The sequence below is a fragment of the Phyllobates terribilis genome, unplaced genomic scaffold (assembly GCF_046119375.1).
Source record: "Phyllobates terribilis strain yellow unplaced genomic scaffold, ASM4611937v1 Scaffold_12__6_contigs__length_324123572, whole genome shotgun sequence".
Lineage (NCBI taxonomy): Eukaryota > Metazoa > Chordata > Amphibia > Anura > Dendrobatidae > Phyllobates > Phyllobates terribilis.
Window position 1 is genome coordinate 275,971,150 of NW_027362772.1, and position 23,882 is coordinate 275,995,031.

The following is a 23,882-nucleotide window of genomic DNA, read 5'->3' on the forward strand; positions in this document are numbered from 1 at the left end:
AAACCTCTGAAGGACCCTGCATCTTGTTGTTCGGGGGACGTTGGAGGCACAAGCAGCTTCAAAAACTTGTCTGCTGCTATGACAAGGCTTTTTTGCCGCTGCTGTTTCAACCTGACGTAATTGCCTGTAGGAAAGAGTCCTCAATTTGCCCTTATCAGCACGCACACGTGTGTACTGTGAATCAGCTACATACTTCTTGATTGCCAAGACACTTCATCCTGATCATCGCACAATGTTGATTGTAGTCATGCCTTGACCTAAACACTCCACAATTTGTTGCTTCTCAGCAGCCGACACATCCTTTTTCTTTCCCATTTTGGCAGAAAATGTAGGCTGCTTAATAATGTGAGACAGCCTTCTTAAGTAGTCTTGCCTTTCATTGGACACACCTGCCAAACTAATTAGCACAGGTGTCTGCAATTGCTTACAGTGATATAAAGAGCCCTGACTCACATCACCATCAATGAGTTTAACTGACAAACAAACAAATTCTTCCCTTATCACTCCTAAACACTTTTTGCATAATAATTTGGAACGCGGTGTACATGTGCTTTTCCACAAAACACCAGTGGTTCACGTAGTGAATCTTACAGTTCTAACTTGCCAACCGTGGTCTGTATGGAATTGTTCAATAAAGGGCCCAAAATTAAGATAACATAGATGGGAGAGGTCTCTATGAATAGGAATTCCTAAGTATTTGATACCCTGTGAGGGCCAGGCAAAGGGAAAGTTGAACTGGATGGAATCCTATATGGATTTAGGGAGGGAGACATCGAGGGCCTCAGACTTCGCTGCATTGATTTTAAAATTTTACCATGTAACAAAGTGATCTATTTCAGCCATAACAGCAGGGATGGATATATGTGATTGAGTGATATATACTAGGACATCATCAGCAAATAGAGAGCACTTGTACTCGGTGCCTCCCACCTCAATCCACCTAATATTGGGGTTATGGCGAATTGATGAGAGCAGGTGCTCCGTCACTAGGATGTATAAGAGAGGGGACAGAGGACATCCCTGCCTTGTCCCATTGGTGATTGTGAAAGGTGATGAAAATGTTCTGACGCACCCCCTGGGCCTTGGGACACCCGGAGCCGGACACTTTTTGGTGGATGCTGGTGGTTGTAGTCTTCGTGGCGGCGATCCGGTTCCGTGGCTCAGGGCGGTCAAACCAGTGGCGGAACTATTTATGTGGTTTTGATGTTTAAATGTCCGACTACGCCACCCGTGGATTGCGGTCAGAGTGAACCGCCGCTACAGGGCAGACCGCTAAGGCTGGTGTTGTGGGTGCAGCAGAGCGTAGCATAACTCCCCACGGGAGGAGTATAGCCTCAGGGCAGTGTATGCGGAGGATGGGGGTGATGGTGCAGGGCAGCAGCAGTAACGACACGGAGTCAGTGATGCAGTTCAGGGCCTTTACTCACAGTTCTTATTATCCAGACCACGTCTGCAGGTAACGGCTGCCCACGTCGTACTGTGCTCACCAGGTGAGGGGCTCAGACAACTCCCAGATAACTTTGGAGCGCTTCACAGGACCCCCTTTGTGTGTCCTTTGTCTGGCCTTTCTTACCAACACTTCTGTCCGGCTGCCTCGGGCCTCCTCTTGGTAAACTTGGCGCCAGTTTCCCTGACCCTATGTGGTGCCTTCCTAGCGGGTGGAGCAAGGGGCTGCGCCACATAAAATGTCAGAGCCTCCGGTTTCTAGCTGAGGGTCGTTTCCTGCCTCCACTAGTTCGGGGACCGGTCTCCCCCTTTGGCCTGACCCCTCCACGCAGGTGGATTCGGGCGTGCGGTGGCGACTCGCCCGTCCGCACCCCTGGGATCCCTTCATTCCTCGTTCCTGGAGCCTTCTCCGCTCCTCTTCCTTCCTTCTCCCTCTTGCAGGCCTGGGCCTCTGTTACTAGGCCCGCCTCCGGAGCAGAGCTCATGCAGAGCCCCTGCTCCCTGCCACTTCTGCTCAGACTTCTCTGCACTGAACTAAGATGGTGCCCACCTTTTATACTCCCTTCTCAATGCACCCAGGAACTGCTTCCTCCCTGCTCCTGCACTGCAGGGTTCCCCTTCCTCAGTGTTCCCTCCCCCCACTCCAGCCAGGGACAGGGACTGTCGTGCCCATCTCAGGGGCATATTGGTCGCCCTGCCCCACGGCAATGTGGTGTAATGCATGCAGGTGTCGGGTCCTGATCCACACTCCATCCTTATCTGAGAGTGAGATATCACACCTCTGGGTGAGGTGCAATACGTCTGTAGCAACCGAGCCCTCGGTGCTACAGTTCCATTTATCTTCAGCCTAGGTGACGTATTGTGATACAGGGCCGTGATTTTGGCTATAAAAGGGTCCCCTAGACCCCTACCCCAAGCTTTTTAAGAGAATCATATATGGCGTGCCAGGAGACTCTATGGAATGCTTTCTCAGCATCCAACGAGAGTACCTACTTACAAATTTTTAACTGCATCTAGCCCAGGAAATACTTTGTGCCTAGTAGCAGTGTCTGCTAGTCAGCGGATTATCCCGGCTGTTAAGCAAGCTACACCACCTGTAGTTTGGACACTTAATTTTTTCAAAGGAAATGCTTCGGGACCACGGGATACTTAGTGAAGAGCATCAGGAGGCACCCCAAGGCATAGGGGCTGGGACTGGCACTAGGATGCCTTGCGGTGGACAGCCGAGCTCGATCCTTATAAAAGCTTTTTAACTGCAGCAGCTTTAGTGGACGCTACTGGAGCTGGAATTACGCGGCTGCTGGCATGAGACTTGCCCTCCAATAGATCCTTGTAAATGGATTTAAAGTGTATTCATTCAAATTAGAGGGACAATTTAAATTAAAAAGCTTAGAGCTGCCTCCACCACAGGGGGGCTCTCTCGACCCACCAGCGGACAGGCACCAGTATTGGGAGAGGGGGGCTGGCCGTCAGGGTTCACCGCGGCTCTGGCACAAACCCGGCGACACGGAGGTGGCACGGGCAGGAGCGGACTGGCCGTCTCGGCTTCTCACTTTTTGGATTTTAGAAGGGCATGACATGCCTATATCTGTGTCTCCCCCTCCTTTTACTCCTCCACCTCTTTTCTTTTCGCATGACTATATGTACTTGTCACTTTTCCATGTGTTAGTTGTGTCTTCTGAGCAGTTTGTCAGCTTTTGGACACCTTTGAAGGTGTTTTCTATGTGTTTCTATGTGTTTTTGTTTGCCTGCCATTGGTTTTAACGGTGTTCGAAGGTGTTCGACGAACAGTTCGACGAACAGTTCGGCGAACACACGGGTGTTCGACGAACCGAACCGAACTCGAACACTACGGGGGTGGCTCAACACTAGTCTTGACTGCGAACTGTATTCAGCTTCAGTGTCTGTATAAAGTGCTCAGTTGGGGTAAGTAAAAAGGACAAGGGTCTGTCCTGGAGGAGGGAGGATCTGTTGTCTAGATGTTCATTTAGTCAGTCTGGTGTTTGGTCTATATATTTATTTGGGGGATCTGATTCACGGTCTGTATTCATTTTGTCATGTGATGAAGAGTGGGGAACAAGGAAAAATAAATGCATAGGGAGCTTCAAACACTATTCATCCTGCTCCTATGCATCCTTGAATATCACCATTGCCCATTCTTGAGAATTAGCAAAGAAAAATAGACGTCACATAGACGCCTTCAATCTTTGGGCCTCTTCCTACTACCTACATTATGCCATGAATTTTCTTTTTATTAATTTGCTGTTATGATTTCCTATTTCTCACAATGACGGTACATTTTATGCTAGACTTCTATTTCCATATTTCACTTTGCAGACGAGGATGTCGGTCTGGATACATTGTTGCACTGAAATGTTCAGGTGAGTTCTAAATTTTACCCAAGTTTAACATCAATATAAACAACTGTAAATGCAAAAAGTCGTTGCCTAAAGAAGTTTTATAAATCTAGGAAACAGGAAACCTGAATTTTTTTCCAGGAACAGCACATGAGTTGCAATATCCTACAGAAACCATGGAGTGGGTCTGTTTCTAGAAAATGATGAAAACCTTGTTCCTAGTCACATACAACCCCATTAAATCTTTTGGTAACCTAAAGCAAACTACAACTTTACTCTTACCTTTGCAGAATGTGGATCCCGTTCCAAATCTTCTCGAATAATTGGAGGACATGATGTGAGCTTGGGTCGTTGGCCATGGCTGGTCAGTCTATATCTACACAACAAACACGTCTGTGGTGGCTCCATCATAGCACAGCAATGGATCATAACCGCAGCACACTGTGTGCACAAGTAAGTAGGTCGTGATTCAACTTGACATGGTTTAAACTGGACATACACTAGAGATTTTGGATGGCCGAAAAACCAATTTAGACTATTTTTTGCAAACCATCCTCATCTGAACAGGGGTGACAGCTGGCAGGTGATGGCAGAAATGCTTGACCAATTTGTCGGAAAATCGATCTATCATGTTGGGTTTTTCTGGTTGTTGCCCAATGCTCTACTTTACAAGTCATTCATGATCCCATTCTATCAATGAAAGCCAAGAAAAGGTCACAGATTAAGGCAAATCAGTGATTTGTAGTTTTATCTCTGGGCATTCTCATCCACGACAAAAACCTTCACAAACCAATCATAGAAATTGTTCGTCTGAAATCCCTACTGCATAGTCTAATTTAGATCCATAGATGACCCAATTATGAGCCAACCTGTCAATCAATCAAAAATAGGTCCAAATAAGAACATACGGTAATGGCTTATTTTTATTTGTTTCGATTTGCTAACTTTCTTTTTCTCATTTAATTAATCTACAGTGGTATCTTGTACAAGTTGGAAAATACTTTTGCCTCCATTGCACTGATTTACTTCTAAGATCATCCTCATTATGGGAAGAGTTATTCTATAAACGTTCCTAGACTAAATCTGTTGTGCCTTATATTGACACCAATGGCAGAGAGAGAATAAAACATGAGTTTTTTGATACTCTGTCGGAATGTTTATTCAATGTGTCTATAAGTGGCCACCCAGTGATGATGGTGTAAATTACTATTGGTGAGGGTTTTGCTAACATGGGGTCTGTAAGAAATTGGAGTTGAAGAAAAAGTAAGGGTGGACATTAGCGATGGGGTAATTAATCCAGAAGACAGGTCAGTAATCCATGGCCGCCTAAGGGGATTCCTACCTGCTGGCATTTCTGGATCCTCTTTTGAATAGCGGGACATTATTTTTGCAGTATGCCACACACAACATTGCACCAGGCAGGCTAATGAAAAGAAGAGTCGGGGATGCCGACAGGTGGGAGCTCGCAGGGCTCCCATTAAGAAGCAACAGAATGCCGATCTAGCCACTGGACCAGACTTTTGCAAAAATTCAGCTCCTATGGCATGGCAATAAGTACGTGGTATATTTTTTAACTCTATCCAAAAGCCCTCAAACAATATCAACACAGCTTGTTTTATGCAATTATATCAAGCCCCACCCATGAGGTTTAATGCAAATATATATTAAGTCCCACCCATGAGGATTAATCACTTGGAAGGTGTAAATGACAAAGTGAATAATGATTTTTTTTATTCGATTTCATGTGTTATTGATGAGAGATCTTATTAGTTACAGGTCTCCTTCGCTGTCCAGCTGGACTGTCCTTTCTGGCATTGTCAGTCACTCCCCTGTAAGGCAATATGCATCTTCATCGGTGGTGGAGAAAATCATTTATCATCAGAAGTATGATGACAGGAGCCATGATTATGACATTGCATTGATGAAATTAGAGAAACCTTTAAATTATTCAGGTTGGTTCTGTATTATATTATTATGTTGTTGTAGATTTAGAAATTATTGGTGGGACTGAAGAAGGGCACAGACATTTTGTTCTTGCCTGTTCGCTTAGATCATCATGTGGGTGCTATGTGGACATCCATAGACCAATCAGAAAAATGCCTGCAGGCAACATTTTTTTTAATCTTGCATTGGGACCAGACTGGTGCAATAAATTATGTGTGTGAAGACACGGGGGTCTCCTGTGGGCATAATACTACTCAGACAACTCAGGGTGAGAGTAAAACAGTGTGCCAATACTTTTTTGAATCACCAAACAGACAATAAACATATAGAACAATCCCAGCAAATACCCAAGATGGTGCAAAATTACAGAGTCTCACCCTTCCGCTGACTGGCAGTGATTAGAGGAGCTGCGACTCCAGGGCCAACTACCCCAACCAATGGCACCCCACTTTTGGCAGACACACAGAGAGGAGGTAACGACAAGCTTAAGAAGCTGACAGTCCATTGAGGTATGTGACCAGGTGACCGGAGGGTCCCAACATGGCTTCTCCGAACATATCCATGTGTTCCAGGTGACTGGAAGGTCCCAACGTGGCTCCCCAAAACATATCCATGGGTTCTGTGATAGTCAATGGAACAGATGTGTTCTTCCAGCTGGGGCTGTGGTTCCCTTAGCTGACATCTTGTACAGTTAAATCTGTGTCCCTCTTGATGGAGCCATATGTCCTAGTTGCTGTTCTGAAGAGTCTCTCTCTCAGAAAGATAGGGATCCTTTTTATATCCACACCTGTGGTTCATGTCATCATCCACAAGTTAGGGAGCAGGTGGATTGAGTTCAACTCTCATTGTTTGAGTATTTAATCAATATACCTATAGTTTGTCCTCTTCTGTTTTGCAGGTTGACAAACTAGCTGGCCTGGTACAATATGTAAGCAGCATATTAGCAAACATCATTGTTCAATGACCCTGCATCCCTGTCCTCTAGAGATAACAGACAATAAGTTACAACAAACATCAACTGAAGTGTTAACATTCGGACAATATGACAATGTCTCCTGACCTATTGAAAATAGACATCTGGATAATTAAGATTAAATGCTGTGTGGTCAATATGTGCCATGTATAGCATTTACAAACAACTGCAAATGCTTTAAAATAACATAAAGAGTAAAACTAACTCCCACTCCAATTTTTGCCAGGTCCCTCACCGGTCTCTGTTAACGAGGATCCTCCAATGATGTAGTGTTGAAGTGACATGTGACTTTTGCAGCCAATCATTGTCTGTGTTGGTGACATGTCAACACCACTTTAGTCAACCTTGTTCATACATCATGCCAAAAAAACATCGCTAAAGCCCAGTAAACAGGGACCAGTAGGGACAAGTGAAGTGTCGGCAGGAGATTGGTAAGTATTACTACTTTTTAGACTATTGGCAGCTATTTATAAAAAAAAAATATGGGTTGCACATCCCCTTTAAGCTATACTGTATATAAAAAATAATTATCAGGCAATTTTATAAAATATCAGTTCCTTGTTACATTATTATTTTTGGATTAGATTGCTTCCAGTTTCCACATTTTATTCAGTTATATTAATCAGGGTTCAGAAAATCTATTGGATATTGAGAGGGTAGTCCTGGAAGCAATGGAGAACTTAAAGGGTTAGTCCTGCTCCGATAACTTTCAGAGCGATAGGTGAGCAGGGCAGGTGACATCACATCTACTGATACCTACTGGAACGAGTGCGCGATCGTCTTATATATCATGCACCAGCCCCATCCTCCTAAATCGTTCAAACTGTTATAGCAGAACTTTCACCAGATTTCACAATACAAAGGGCATACATAAATAAACAGATCCTTAAACCGGATGAAACCGGTGTACTTACTCCAAAATCCATTTACGATCAGCATAGCTGTATAATCTTAATATTAAAATGAGTATAAATTAATTCAGTCTCCATTTACTTAGCTTGATGCTGCAGCTTGTACTGAGCAATGTGAGATTTCAGCAGCAGATGGGAGAAGTGACAGTGAAACGCTGTCAATCAGACTAGGTGGATGAAGAATCAGCAGGGAGGAGGGACATTGAGGAGTCATTAATCAGCGCTTATGAGGAGATTTCATAGCAGTTGTGAGGATGGACACTAAAGAGCTGTCAATTCCGAATGGTGGGCGCAGATTCAGCAGCAGCAGGGAGGAAGGACAATGAGGAGCTGTCAATCAGGCTCCTTTGGTGAAGATTCAGCAGCAACAGGGAGGAGGGACAGTGAGACGATGTGAATCAGGCTAGGTGGGCAAAGAATCAACAGGGAGGAGGGACATTGATAGTTAGGTGGAGATTCAGTAGCATCAGGGAGGAGGGAGAGTGTGATTCTGTCAATCAGGCTAGGTGGGAAAAATCAGCAGGGAGGAGGGACATTGAGGAATCATTAATCAGGCTTTGTAAGTGGAGATTTAGTAGAAGTAGGTAGGATGGACACTGAAGAGCTGTCAATTCAGCATGGTGGGAGTAGACTCAGCAGCAGTAGGGAGGAAGGATAATGAGAAGCTGTTAGTCAAGCTAGTTGGGTGCAGATTCAGCAGCAACAGGGAGGAGGGACAGTGAGACGCTGTCAATCAGGCTAGGTGGGATGAGATAGAAAATAAACTTTCAAGAAGGATAATACAGCCATTCTGCTTTGGATTTTCAAAGTAAATACATCAGTCTCACAAGGTCTAAAACATCATTTTTTTAATCTTTAATGACCTATAAAGAACTTCAGAAAAAAAAACACCATAATTAGCAGACCCTGTTAGTGTAAAAGGATATCGATAGCCAATAATGGAAAATTCACATTGCCTCAAGGTGCAGTAAGTGTGTAACGTCTTTGTCTTCATTCTTCAGTTGTTGTTTTTTTTTCATGGATCTGTCAGTAATGTCAAAGTCGGGAAGTCTGTGTCATACTTGAGCTCTCATAGGGAAGTAGATTGGTTTCCCTGGTCTCCACCTAATCCTATAAGCCTGTGATACAGCAAGCACACAGCTTGGAGTGAAATCTCTTATAATCACAGATTGGACACAGCAAATAAACCAACATAACACATTGATTATTATACACCTTATTTTATTCTAATTGTTAAATATCTACTTACTGACAATGAATGGAATTTTAATGTTTGCATATTTCTGCTGGAAATCTTTATTGTCCCTGTCCAGGATCATGGCGGCTCAATGTTTTGATGTGTTTCTGAGCTCTTTGTACTTTTATATTGTAGATGATGTTGTGCGTTGTGCACATTATATCCTTTTTTTTTTTAGTCTATTACTGTTCATGTTTCTAACCCCTTTCGCAGATCACTTTTTTAATTTGTTGAACATGATTTCTCTTAGATAGCGTTCGCCCTGTGTGTCTACCGCAATATGAGCAAGATATCCCTGCGGGCTCTGAGTGCTGGATCTCGGGCTGGGGACATACTCATCCTGACAATAGTGAGTATTACCCTTATGTAATGTTTTTTAGTTTTGCTGGGAAAACTACAATAAGGGCTCGCACTCATCAGTGCAAATAAAATCGCTCTAATGTCTTTCCTGAAAAGTAGGACGAGTGTCATAATTTCTCAATAATATCACTCAGAAGAACAATAAAACCATGATGTGCCGGGGTCAGGCTCCCTCACAATTTGGTACCTTCTTGACCTGTAGCACATTCCTCCTAGGTTACACATATCACATGTTGAGAAACACTGGAATAGGATATGAAAACAGGAGGCGACTGTACGGTTTATTTGAAGACGTATAGGTCTGCATAGGAGCTGTAAACCCAAAACGGTGGAACAATTTTTATTGACGACTAATTGAGGGGTTTCTAATCCTTAATGTAATAAACGCACAATACTATGGGTTATCTGGAAGAGAGACAGCACTTTTTTCCTAGGACTATACGCACACTGACTATTGTACTGATGGCACATTCATTATGGGTAACGTATAGCGGCATAGATGGATCGTCCGACCGTGACCTTTATTGATTCTATGAATGAATGAGTCCTTCCCAGGTACGTGTGATAATTAAAGCTCTCTCTGTCTGATACGTTATACGGCTCTGAGGTCCGACACCTTGACATCCTCAATCCTGTTAGGAGATGGAAAAAAAAAACTCCAGTAACTGGAGAAAGGACGGAGAGCTAAGAAATGCTGTAGCGATGTCATGTATATAGTAACTGAGTAATCTGCAATGATGGATGATAACCTTCTGTAAGGATCGCTATTTCTAAAGCCTGCAGCCTATAAAATGAGCTGCCGGCCTCATTCACATGTCGGCATGTAAACATAAGTGCGTGCTATGTACAGCGCTTCTATTATGTTGGTGCTATATAAATAACGAAAAATGGATAACAATGAGAACAGGTATCTGAAGGTCCTCAAACCTCAAAATATGAAATATATAGTGGTACTTAGAGGTGGCAAGGAATTTTGGGACTTCTTGGAAGATCCCCAAACTTTAGTCCCCAAGTACCTCTAATGTTTCATAATATGAAGACAGCCAGTATATTAATAATGGCTAATAACGATGCACTAAGTACAATTATATTACCTGAGCAATGAAATACTGAAAAAATGATCTTTTAAGTGCACTTGATAACTAGATTTAAAGAATATTGTTGCATTTTTTTTAAATTAAACAGGACCTGTCACTTGGCATAATATATATTTTTTTAAGCTGATGTAAATGCCGCTGTTCTCCTGAATGCGGCACTGTTTTTATTTTGTTTCTACGCCTCTCCGTTCCTGAGCTATGTCCCCTTCTTACCTGTATATAAATCTAGTAATTTTAGTCAACTAGGCGTGGCCCAAGGAGGAGCATTAGTGACCACGCCCATTTGCTTTACAAGACTGGATTTAAGCACAGTGAAGAAGGGGCCATATCTCAGGAACGGAGAGGTGCAGGAACAGAAGAAAAACAGCGCCACATTCAGGAGAACAGCGGCATTTACACAGGATAAAAAAATACATATTTATTGCAAGTGACAGAGTCTCTTTAAAATGAACCTGACATTTTGAAAATGCACTCCAGTCTGCAAGGAGTATGTTACAGCACAAATGCAGATGAGCAAACTGCTATGCAGTTTTATGGGGAAAGATTCTGTATAACTTGCATTGTATTCCTGCTTTTTAGTCAAGAAGGTGGTCCTAATCAATGAACGACAGCTACTAGAGATGAGCGAACTCGAACTTAAAAGTTTGGGGTTTGTACCGGACAGTTAGTGTCTGTTGCTAAATGCTGAACACGGACTTATCCTGGAAGTCTGTAGCAATGATCGCAGTTCTGGGGGAAGTCCACAGGAGAGAGAAAATTTTCCAGCCCAAAAGTTCGGGTGTTATGATCTGCAACATATACTAAGGAAAGATAGGGGAAAGCTGTCCCCTACAGTAAGACTAAGCTGAATCCCTACGATGTAGCGGGCTGCCTGTTCCTAGCGAACAGACCCGCCTTAGTCCTCGGCTAGTCTGAACGAAGACCTATAGCATAAGGGGAGGGGTCCCTAAAAGAACTAAGGACTGGGACAAAATGGGACACCTCCTGAACAGAGAAGTTGTAGCAGAACACAAAAAGACAAACTGACAATAAGGTACTAGAGGTCCCAGAAGGACCAAGCGAACTGACAGAGAAAGGCACCGAAGCACCTGGCTAGAGAGACAGTAGAACACTGAAGTCCAGCACAGACAAAAGGGCGGAGCTGGAATATAAAGGCAGATGGTCACGTGACCGCAAAACACAAGATGGAAAAAAACAAACAGGAGGGTTCTAACATCGGGTCCCCATTGTTATCAATGGGGTTCAGGTTCTGATTCAAGTTTGGTTGCAGTTCTCATACACGAACCAAACTTTGGAATAAAGTTCAGGTAGGGTACTAGAACCCGAACTTCCACAGGTCCGCTCATCCCTAACAGCTACCTCTCTATGCACACTGATACAAGGAAAGATGTCAATCACAGATTAGGACCACTTGACTTAAAAACGCCAAATTAGCAAAGACTGAAATTAAAAAAGTAATAATGAATCTTTTCCTACAAAACTATATATCAGTTTGCTCGGCTTTTTCTGTTCTCATGCTGTCTGCTGACTGCATTTTTAAAAAGACAATTTCAGATTAAATGAATGTACTTTGGGCTAAAAAGAATTTTTGCACTAGGTATTCTTCAAAACGTTTGTACCATTTAGTTTCTACAGCCTCTATGTATCACAGCACATAGCAAACTGCAGATGAGTCTGTAACCTTTATCTCTCTTCTGAATCATCCTCCAAGCTGATTTATGACATCAAAGTTTAACTTTCAAATCAGCTTATAAAGCCGTCAAGAAGAACTAGGGTAACGGATAAGAATTAAAGATCCGACTTCAGTCTCTATGTACAATGTTGCATAGAGGCTGTAGAAACCAAACGCGCTACAATTTTTCATGAAACCGATGCTGTAAACTGCAGCACAGATTTGCTAGCAATGATTTTAATTGCACCCTTGTAGTGGTATAAGTGATTTAGAGGGGTAAATTATGCCAACAGATCCCTTTAAATGGTTGAAAACAGACACAAAATAGCAAGTGTAGATTAAATAATGTTCCTTTAAGAGAAAGCCATATAAAACTCTGATAAAATAAGACTTATTCCGTTTGAGAGAAGATTATGTAAGACCCACTTTCTGTTAATTACTGTGTGTTTTCCCAATCTTCTGCTAATTTCCAGGTTGCAGCTTGGCGGTGAACATTGCCGGTCACAGCATGGTGTCTTTTATGTAGTTTTCAAGGTCCAATTAAGGAAAAGTTGTCATTTTATGTTTGCGGTTATAATATAAAAAGAAGGATATTCATATTTACAGATGAAAAATGGTAAATACCAAAATGACTTTTAAAGCCTGAGTAGATGCAGAAGGCCACTACATCCAGAAGCAGCACCACAAAAAGTATATACATTCAGATTACGCTGCATTTTTTACCCCCTCATCAAAGTTTCAAATGGGTGTGACCATTACACATTTTACATTTAGAGGGACCCTTCATTTAGCTGATCAGTCCGGGTGCTGGACCACCATGGATCATCCTAAAGATGGCATAAGACTATTACAGTCACAGGATACCCCTTTAATCTTCTCACCAAACCTTGACCCCTTTGAATAGGATATTCCACAACAGAGAATATCCACATCTGGCCTTACCCTAAAAGTGCCAAAACACAGTTAAGGGGGCTCAAACTGTGACCACCTTATGACCTAAGACAGTGTCCACATTACAGACAAAAAATACAGCGGCCCTGTACCCGTGTGGTCACCTCAAAAACCAACTGATCCCAATGGTTTCCAACTTTTTCAGATGAAAGACCACAGTGGCGCAGGGCTGCTGCAGCTTTCAGACACAGCGCTGTTGCTGTGTGTGAATGCAGTCTTAGGCGTTATCCAGATGTCGAACTGATTCACAAGTATCTCGTCTCTTTAGCTCACATGCCTCGGAGTCTGAAGGAAGCCATGGTTCCCCTCATCAGTAGCAAGAAATGCAACAGTTCCTGCATATACGATGGAGATATTACTCCCCGGATGCTTTGTGCTGGATACCTGGATGGAAAAGTTGATGCTTGTCAGGTATGGACTGAATAGTTACTGACAAGAAGCCTGAAACACTTCGAACATCTCCTACTTTTATTGTATTTTCGATTAAACTCAAATGATGACATACTGAAGTCCCCTAGGGGAGCTGAAAAATAAAGTCAGCCTTTTTTTTAATGTAATCTGAGAGAAGCATGATGTAGGAGCCGAGACCCTGATTCCAGCAATGTGTGACTGACTGGGCTGTGTGTTGCCGTCTTAAAACACTTTCTTTTTTTTTTTTTATCAGCAGGAGATTATCACTACAAGACTAGGTGTCTTGTGCCTCCAAGTCCTCCTGCTGTGTGTAACCCCACCCCCACCACTGATTAGCAGCTGACAATACAGTGTGCACAAGAAGCTGCCAATCAGTGGTGTGGGCGGAGTTATAGAGGGCTCAGCATTTAGAGCACTGCTAAATCTGCAGCATAGAAAACTGTGATTACATCAAAATGACAGCAAGCAGACCAGCAAGTGACACATCACTGGAATCAGTGTTTCAGCCCCTTCATCACGATGCTCTCAGATTATAAAGAAAAAAAACTGTGATCCTATAAAAAATAAAGAAATCATAAGAGTGAACCACCCCTTCTTCCAATTAAACATATTTGGTATCGCCGCCTCTATAAAAGTCTGTACTATGAAAACAAAAAATTAAGCAAACCAAGGGAAGGAATTAAAAGTGCAAAAAAAACAAAACCTAAAAACTGCTGTAGCGTAAAGAGGTTAAATAATGTAGACCAAGGGTGTAAGTATTTATCAATATCTCCTACACCAACACCACATTACATAGATGGGCCCTATAGAACATTTGTGTAAATCTAAAAAATTTTGCCAATTTTTTGGCCGGTGGTAAAAAAAAATAAGCGGCATCGTAAAAGAAGGGTCTCGGCTCACTTTACTTTGTCTGACCTTGTTCCTGTAGGGTGACAGCGGTGGACCATTGGTTTGTCAGACTGACTATACCTGGCGCCTGGTTGGAGTGGTGAGCTGGGGAATGGGATGTGCCGAGCCCAACCGGCCGGGGGTCTACACTAAGATTGCATCCTTCCTAGACTGGATACATAGGAGCATCGAGGTAATATTCTGTCTTCTCCGGTGAGTTCAGACCCTACGACACCCGAATGACCACTTGGAATTCTATTTCAGGAGGACTAGAAGCAATTTAACCACCTGGACCTCTGGCCAGTGGAACCAGTAGTGGTCGCACTCCATCCATGATTTCGAGAGGTTGGATAAAGACAATCCAGAGTCAAGTCTTCTGAAATCGAGTGATATACTGTGCAATCCCATCTTGATGCAGTTTTTGCCTCCAGCGTCAGCAGTGGATCATAAAGGATTGGAAACGTTATAGAACAGATTCTTCTTCTCCAGATGGGAACCTTTGGAGGTGGAAGATCTCTCGGCCTCCAGATACAACCGTGCTCCGTTATCGCCAAGTTTTTACTGACGCGATCTAGTCCATAGATAAAGCCAGTTACATTTCACATCCATTCTACAAAGATTTGTGCGCTGGGTTCTGGTGTAATTAGTATAATTGACAGCTCCACTAATTACTCTCCATCATACATTGCTGTTTTTTTTTTTTTTTGCTCTGTCGCATTGAAGTGATATAATAAATCCTATTTAAGTCGCTTCTGACCACTCTTTTCCTCGCTGGAGTTTTCGTTTTATGACAAAAAGAGAAGACCTAAACAAAGCACAAACCTCATACTGTATGTAAACAGAGACAAGATTTTTCCTCGCGCTTGCATTGCATCTGCCAAAAAACTTTTTTTTCTTGATTTAAAGGGTGTGTCCCCCATCTTCACACATGGATATCGTCATAATTATGTTAGTAACATAGTTAACAGCACTTTTGCAATTTACTGCTTCTAAAAATTCTCAACCGTTCTTGAGATATTAACATTTTTCTTCCATTCACAACTCCTTTGCCTAGGAGACCGACCACCTCTGCAGTCTTGCTTGTAATCACTGTGCTCAAGTTGTCCGGGATTAGGAGGTAACTGCGTGCACCAGTGATCCTACCCAGCTTCAAAACAGTGTTGACAAGCTCAATAGAAGAGACCTTGTAAGTGACGCGCCCCTGGGCCTGCTGTGTCGCGCAGCGTCTCGCGCACGGGGGCTTACCCGGAACCGGATCAGATGAGGGTTATAGTCTCCGAGTGGCGGGGACCCGGTCCGTGCCCAGGGAGTCAGACTCAGTGTGTGGCAGTCTTGATAGATGTTATTTGAGTGTCGACTACGCCACCCGTTGATTTGCAGCTATGGAGCTGCCGCTGCAGGGCAGACCGCTGAGGCCGGTGTAGAATTGTGCAGCGTGATAGTATAACCCCCAACGGGAGGGGTATGGCCTCAGGGCAGCCGACGTGGAAGATGGGGGTAGCAGGAACCACTCAGAGACGGTGCGGTGTAATTCAGGGTCTTTACTGGTAACAACGATAGACCCTCCCGGAGTACTTGCTAGCGAACGGGGCCTGGTCAGTCCTTGAGCAGATGGGATCTCCCCTGGCCAGGCGGAGTTGTAGGCCTCCCAAACTGACTGTACTCTTCTGGCTACCTTGCTAGAAGCGGATATAAGTAGCCCACGTCCCTGAGTGTACTGTGTGGTGCTCACCCGTATGGCCGGTGACTCGGGGCCTTCTATTGGCTTCCGCTCCACGATGGCGGTGCTGGTCCCACACGTGTGACCGTGCCTTCGGGTTTCTGGGCCTGAGGACCTGAAATCCCCTGCCGGTCGGCTTCTGCTGCTGGGTAAGAGTTAGTCCCCACAGCCTCGGACTCCGGGTCCGGTAAGAAAGCTTCTCAGTCAGGGCGAGCTCTGCAGCTGCCAGCCCCTGACTCGTAGTAGTATTGCTCCCACTGAGCTCCAGCTGTTTCTTCCTATGACTGTCTCTTGTCTCTACTCTCCTTGACTCCTAACCCTGCTTCAGCCCCAGGTTTATATAGGGGAAGTTCTTCCCCTCCCAAGACTGGGCAGGAGGTGTGGCATGCACAGGATCCCTGACCAAAGGACCTCCCACCTGCTCTCAGACATAACATCTCTATCACTGTGGCAACCAGACCCCTGGGGTGTCACATAAGCACTGCTCCTTCTCTGCTTTTCTAGCAGTAGTAGTAGTGGTCAGTCTCCAAGGAAACGAGGTGTAAACAAAAGAAAAACGCTGATATCTCAAGAACAGCTAAAAATTTATATAAGCAGTAAATTGCAAAATTGCTTGTCTTGATAAGCACTAACAGTATCCAGCTGTGAAGATGGCAATTACCCCTTTAAACTTTAAGTCTATAGCAATGAGAAATAACATACCTGTTATGCACCTGGCTCTGCTCCCTTCCCCTATTACCACCGCCCTTTGTTGTGCTCCACATCGGGTTTCACAAATTGTCTGGCAAACTCCAGTAACATAATCACCGAAGGCCTTTTAAAGCTGACATTTGTGTGTGTGAGTATTTAGTAGCTTTGTGTTCGGATAGCTTGTGCTTTGCAATCTCTCTCCCCAGCTCTATCAGCTGCAATCATCTCAGCAAACTCCTTTTAAAATCTTCAGTCTGCATCCACTTCTTGGCTCTGACCAGCTGATTTAACTCTTCAACTGCTGGAAGCATAACTAACTCTTCCCTGGACTTGTTCACACTTCAACGCTGCTGCTGCTGCAACAGAGTTTATCTTCTCTACAAACAAGTTTGCCTTTTCATCCCTATTTTCACTCCATTCTTCATTTGTTTGCTGCTTAACCCTTCGTCTGGCGAAAGCATAATAAAACTTCTCACTGATGTTGTTCACATTTTAGTCTATGTTCAGTTCCTGTGTGTGTCTACACTCCCGGATCTGTGTTTTCTGGTGTGTCCTGCTTTGTTTGTCTGCCTGCCGTCCTGCATACTCTGCCTTCCAAAAAGTCCTGCGTGCTGTGCCATCGCCTTCAGTTCGTGCTGCTTACCCTGGCTTGTGGCTTAGAGAATCCACCTCACCAGGTGAGTCCTTAACAATCTCAACCACACGAATATTCTCTCGTCTCCCTGTTTCTGCCAAGAATCACATCTCTGAACAGTGTAAGGACTGGACTCCACGAGACCTCCGATGGTGTCCTGTAGCATCTGGCGCCAGGACATTAGCAGCAGATCCTGTAATTTGTGTCGGGTGTCTCCATTCACTTGAGTTATGTTTCCAGAACATCTCACCGATAGTCGCTTTGTCATCGATTTGGATAATTTGGAGACAAGTCACTTTAAACTCTGCCATATTGCTTAACCCCTCAATGACTAAGCAACTTTCTGTTTAGGCGCTTTCGTTTTCTTTCCCTTCTTCCAAGTGCCATAATTTATTGAATTTGGATAATTTCTCCAATCCACCTCTACGTGGCGGGCAGAATGGCTTGATTTGGCTGGTAGATTTGATTCGGTCTTAATAGAATAAGATCAAATAAATAGTGCCCCGATGGCCACAAAAAAGACGCGTACTGTGCTCGGAGGTCTCTCCTGACATCAGCGCAAAATAAATGGAAAGCAGGGCTGTGGAGTCGGTAAGCCAAACTTGCGACTCCGACTCCTCAATTTCTCACTTATATTTAAGGGAAAAATTTATTGTAGTACAATGTGAACATCAGACATTTAATTATTTTATGATACAATAATCAAGATATTTAGATAGAATATAATGATGGATAGCTGGAGGGATGGATGGAGGGATGGATGGAGAGATGGATGGAGGGATGGATAGATGGAGGGATAGATGGAGGGATAGAGTGTGATAGACAGACAGCAAATAGTACATTGCACATATCGCACATATAGTTCACACACATTGTACAGAGAGCACATAATAATCACCTACAATATTAGCATTAGTTACCTTCCTGTGACAGAGATGAGCAGTAGTATTTTCACTTTCTCCAGCTCGGGGCCCAGGAATCAGATCCTGTGCAGGGCAGGCACCCCTCCCCCTCCTCTCTCTGGTGAAGACGGCAGAAGACAGGACAAAGGAAGGGAGATTGCCCCCTGCAGTCTTGAGCCAGTGCAGGACGGGAGCACTGCAGCATACAAGTGAGTTTTGATAGGTGCGTGCCCCTGCTTCTAGGGGGGGGGCAGCTGCCCCCCCCCTGCCCCTTGCTGGCTACGGCCATGATTCACACACAGCGTTTTTGCGGATCCGTTTTTTGCAGTAAAATGCAGTGACTCTGGGCATCCCAGCAAAGTCAATGGGCTTCAAGATATGACATTCAGACACATTGTTTTGTGAGGATCCGTTTTTGGGCTCAAAAACGGATCCTCACAAAGAATGAGCATGTCAGTTTGTTCGGCGTTTTTCTAATCTGCTTTTGCTATTGAAAACATTATTTATGAGCTCAAAAACCTTTCAGGTGATGCAGTTTTTTAAAAAGCTGATCTGCTTTTGCAGCTGAAAAACGTATCCTCAAAAAACGCAGCAAAAAACGCTGTATGTGAATGTAGCCTTATATCAGGAATAGAACAGCCATTTATAGGACATTTCATAACTTTCCCAAATTCCTATGAAAAAATATTCCCCACAAACTGCATTGATCTACTGCACCCAATTTATTATATATTTTAGGAGTCGGTCCATTATATACCGTCTCCACCAAAATGAGCACCGACTCCGACTCCACAGCCCTGAATTGGGAAGGGGTTAAAAAAATTACTAAAAATACATTTTACAGGTCTGTTTTAACGAGGCCCCTGCTCTCCATTGGTCTTTGATTTTTCTAGGAACTCATGCCATTGATTGGCCCCGTCAGAGGGGGATGGGGGGCTTTTATACATCATTAACTTGCCCCCCACATGACCGCGTGAGCGCAGGAAGAGGAAAAGACAGGAAAGAGCAGCGACCTCGTTAGGAAATGCAAGTATACTGTATTTTAACCCCTTCTCAACCTCAGAAGAACGCAGTATGGTGGTCGATTAACTGACATTTTATTGGATTTCTGCTAATTGAATCCCAAAAATTTGGAGAATGACATTTTTGGAGAAAATTTGTAACAAATTTCAATTAGTAACTAGAGTGAAGTATAAAAACATTTGCAAGGAGCCTGGTCCAGTGGTCACATCAAGAGGCCGCAGGACCTCTTCTTGATCGTTCAGGTCAATGGGTGATGATGGAACTGGATGTCGCTTTGTTGTCAGGTCTTCAATCAGTTCACATCAGATGCCGAAGGGGGCAAAAAAAATAGAAAATAATTGTGAAAATAAGATGATTGAAAAAAGCGATAAAAATAAAATGTGATGGAAGTCGCCAGAATGGAGGCGCGCTGACTGCAGATCCCATCGCTCTGGTATCCTCCCCAGTAGTTATAGATGTAGTAAAAATATCAAGATCCTTTACTTTTTTTTTTTTAAGGATTGCTATTTTTTTGGGAAGGAATGTGAAATGGAAAAAAAAAAAACTTTTCAACATTCTGTACCAAGACAATCTCTAACAAGCAAAGAGCTCCCTCTAGTGGCCTCCACTGCAATTACTGTGTATTTCCACAAAAAAGGGGTTTGGTACAGTGTCAGCCAGTTGAAAAAAGATTGCTCTCAGTGGGAAAAACAAGATAATCTTGTAGTTATGAATTTTAATGGCTAACAAAAATATAATAAATGATGTTAGAAGGCAAGCTTTCAAGACAACTTAGGTCCCTTCCTCAGGCATGGTATGGTATAACATGATATATGAAGAAACACAAATATATGCACACAAAAAAAAAAGAAAGAAAAGAAAAGCAGATGCATTGCATAATAAATTGACATTTAAATAAACAAATTGAGCTTAGAAAGTGAGTCCTTAATTGGATTAGATTAGTGGTCTGAAAGTTTTATGGTCACAATATCCATGAAAGATCGGAGGCCTGGTGCCCTCACTGTCTCTGGAGCAGATTCCTCAGATTTTGTAGTGACATAAATCCTCTTGACAGATTTATTCCTGTGTGGAGGGTGCCAAAGACTCTAATCAGTTTGTATTCCCATACCCTTCGATCTTTTGCAATTTAAAGTTGCCTTTTAATATGACAACTTTCATAGTGTTGTGTCCTGGACCACAGAAATGTTTGGCCACCGGTACCTGTTTTTTTATCTGTAATAGTTTGGCGATGAGACCTCATCCTTGCTCTCAGTTTCTGTCCTGTTTCTCCCACATAGAGACCCCCAATAGCACATATAGTGCACAGAATTAAGTACACCACATTGGAAGAGGAACATGTGAATGTCTCTGGAATCTTATATTCCTGCTGTCTGTTGGGGAATCTGTATCCTGTCTTTGGTCACTACATAGGTGCAGGTTTTGCAGCTCTTCACATTGCAAGGAAAAGTTCCACTAGTTGTATCTGAGGACATTGAACTTCAAATCATGATGGTTCTTAAATTTGGAGGTTGCCTGCAGCACAGCAAGGGAGGGTCTTTGAATATTGTTTTTAGCCGGTTATCCTTGTGTAGGATGTGGTGAAGTTTTTTAGCAGTTTTTCTCAGTACCTCAAGCTGTGGGTTGTAGGTCACCACCAGAGGTACACCATTATTTTCCTCTTTTTCTCCGTACTGAAGTAATTGACTTCTAGGGATCCTTGTGGCTCTAATGATCTGGTCATCAATGGAGGTGGCGTGGTAGCCTTGGTTTAAAAATGTCTTTTTAAGATGGGTTAGGTGTTTATCCCTGTCCATTGGACTAGAACAGATACAATTATAGCTAAGGGCCTGGCTGTAAACGATGGACTTTTTAATGTGTTTCGGGTGGAAGCGGTCCCATCTGAGGTAAGTGGGACGGTCAATTGGTCTCCGATACACTGATGTCTGGATTGAACCATTTTGAATATTTATGGTGGTATTCAGAAAGACGGATTTTGGTAAGACCTTACCTGTAAAATCCTTTTCAGTGAAGGAAGGAAGGGAGACACAGTCATTACTAGTGGGTAGGCGGAGCCCACATAGGATAGAACACCTCAGATTAAAAAAGATTGTTGTCCGACCCCTCCAGCTTGGGCTCCTCCTACTCCAGCTCTCCAGTCCGTACACAAGCTAAGGAAGAGCAAATATCACCAGCGGAGCAACATAACCCCTTCTGAAGAACTTCAGAGAAAAAACAAGAGACAGGTTATGCATATAACAGAAAAACCACACAGTCCCAGGTACTACTCACTGGACCTGACCACTGCGATGAGCTGGCAATGCTGGAACAGAGCCTTAGCGCGCCGACCTCAGCCCAGATAATCGCTATCAGAGAAGGGTCACGCTGCATCTGAAAACACAACAACACACTTCTGCCATGGGAGGGAGCTGTGTCTCCCTTCCTTCCTTCGCTGAAAAGGATTTTACAGGTAAGGTCTTACCAAAATCCGTCTTTCAGCAGCAGATGGAAGGAAGGGAGACACAGTCATTACTAGTGGGACGTCCCAAAGCAGTCCAAAAATTAAGGGTGGGAAAAAACCAACAGAGGCAGAATCCCAACAACCTAGAAAAATGCGCAACTAGCGCTAAATACAAGTTAACGATAACTTAACTACAGCCGCCTGCAGGACCCTACGTCCTAAGGCTGCATCAGCGGAAGCACTGACGTCCACCTTATAAAACTTTGTAAAAGTGTGGACGGAGCGCCAGGTAGCCGCCCGGCAGAGTTGAGCTGCCGAGGCCCCTTGATGAAAAGCCCACGATGAACCCACAGCTCTCGTGGAGTGAGCTCGAATCTTAATTGGACAAGATTCGCCCTTGAGTCGGTAAGCCTCTAAAATGGCCGACCGAATCCATCGAGCTATAGTGTCCTTGGAAGCTCGTTGACCACGCCGACGACCTGCTGGAATCACAAACAGAGAGTCCGATTTCCGAAAACCTTGAGTAATAGACAAATAGAACTTCAAAGCCCGCACTAAATCCAATGAGTGCAAGGCCCGTTCCTTCGCATTCCTCGGTTCCGGACAGAGCGAGGGCAACACAATATCCTGGTTAACATGAAATTGTGACACCACCTTAGGTAGAAAGTCGCCCCGTGTGCGAAGCACCACGCGATCCGGGAGAAACTCCAGTAAAGGAGGCGAGCAAGAAAGAGCCGCCAGTTCAGAAACCCTTCTCAAAGAGGTGACTGCCACTAAAAATGCAACCTTCCAGGAAAGCAAAGAAAGGCTAACGGAGTCCATAGGCTCAAAAGGCCCATGTTGAAGAGCCTCCAAGACCAGATTGAGCCGCCAAGGGGACACAAGCGCCTTCCGCGGCGGAAACTGACGGGTTACCCCGCGAAAAAAGGAACGAACGTCCCTACGCAAGGCAATAGCCTTCCGAAACAGCAAGGACAAAGCAGAAACCTGACCCCTCAGAGTGCTAACTGCCAAACCCTTGTCCAGGCCATACTGCAAAAAGGCCAACAAATTGGGAATGGAAAAAATCCTAGTAGTGGCAGGACCCCTGGCAGCTCGCAGAGTGGCAATGACTTCGGCTGAAAAACCTTGACGAGTCAAGATTTCGGTCTCAAGAGCCACGCCGTCAAACGCAGAGACTTCAGGTCCGGATGACGAACGGGCCCTTGGGTTAACAGGTCCGGGCGAAGAGGGAGAGGAAGTGGAGGCGCAGCCAGAAGCGACACCAGCGTCGAGAACCACGTCCTCCTTGGCCAGTCTGGGGCTACTAACATAGCCGGGACTCTTTCCAGTCTGATCCGACGCAACACCAGAGGAAGTAAGGATATCGGCGGGAACACATAAATTAGCTCGAATTGGTCCCACGGAGCCACCAGAGCATCCACCGCCACAGCCTTTGGGTCCTTGTACCTGGACATGAACGTTGGTAACTTGGTGTTGAACCTTGATGCCATCAAATCCACTTGAGGAGTTCCCCCAACGGGAGCACAGCTGTGCAAAAATTTCTGGGTGAAGACTCCATTCTCCGGGATCCACCTTCTCACGACTGAGGAAGTCCGCCGTGATATTCTGAACTCCCGGAATGTGAATCGCAGAGATGGCTGGCACCTTGGCCTCGGCCCATACCAGGATCCGAGACACTTCCATCATGAGCCTGGAGCTCCTCGTTCCACCTTGATGGTTGATATATGCGACCGCCGTCGCGTTGTCTGTCTGCACTCGGACTGGCAGACCGTTTAAAGGGACCGTCCAGTGTTGGAGGCAAAGGAAAATCGCCCTCAATTCCAGGATGTTGATCGGCAGGACAGACTCTTCCGACGACCATACTCCCTGAATCCAGAGATCGTTCCAGACACCCCCCCAGCCTGACAGGCTGGCATCGGTGGTTATGACCGACCACCTCGGAAGGAGGAAGGACTTCCCCAGGGATAACGCTTCCGGACGTAACCACCATTCTAGAGACTCTCGCACCCTGTGGGAGATGATGACACTGCGATCCAGCGAAGCCTGTGATCGATCCCAACGGTTCAGAATGAGCATTTGGAGAGTCCTGGAATGAAATTGGGCAAACGGAAGTGCCTCCATTGACGCCACCATCAAACCCAAAAGGCGCATACACCTTCGAAGGGACATTGCTGTCGAAGACTTCATAACCTGTACATGTCGAAGAAGACTTGCTTGCTTGTCTGG

The 23,882-nt window shown here is 44.4% G+C and overlaps 1 protein-coding gene across 1 annotated transcript in view; it reads left to right on the top strand.

The window, feature by feature from the left end:
• TMPRSS5 (transmembrane serine protease 5) overlaps positions 1–14,985 on the top strand; it is a 223,795-nt gene extending 208,810 nt beyond the window's left edge. Inside the window, exons 7-13 of the mRNA XM_073655271.1 lie at positions 3,784–3,827; positions 4,094–4,256; positions 5,574–5,755; positions 9,119–9,217; positions 13,217–13,359; positions 14,288–14,440; positions 14,512–14,985. Coding sequence (XP_073511372.1) covers positions 3,784–3,827; positions 4,094–4,256; positions 5,574–5,755; positions 9,119–9,217; positions 13,217–13,359; positions 14,288–14,440; positions 14,512–14,520 — 793 coding nt within the window. The 3' untranslated portion in view covers positions 14,521–14,985. The remainder of the gene's footprint in view (positions 1–3,783; positions 3,828–4,093; positions 4,257–5,573; positions 5,756–9,118; positions 9,218–13,216; positions 13,360–14,287; positions 14,441–14,511) is intronic.
• The last annotated feature ends 8,897 nt before the right edge of the window (positions 14,986–23,882 follow it).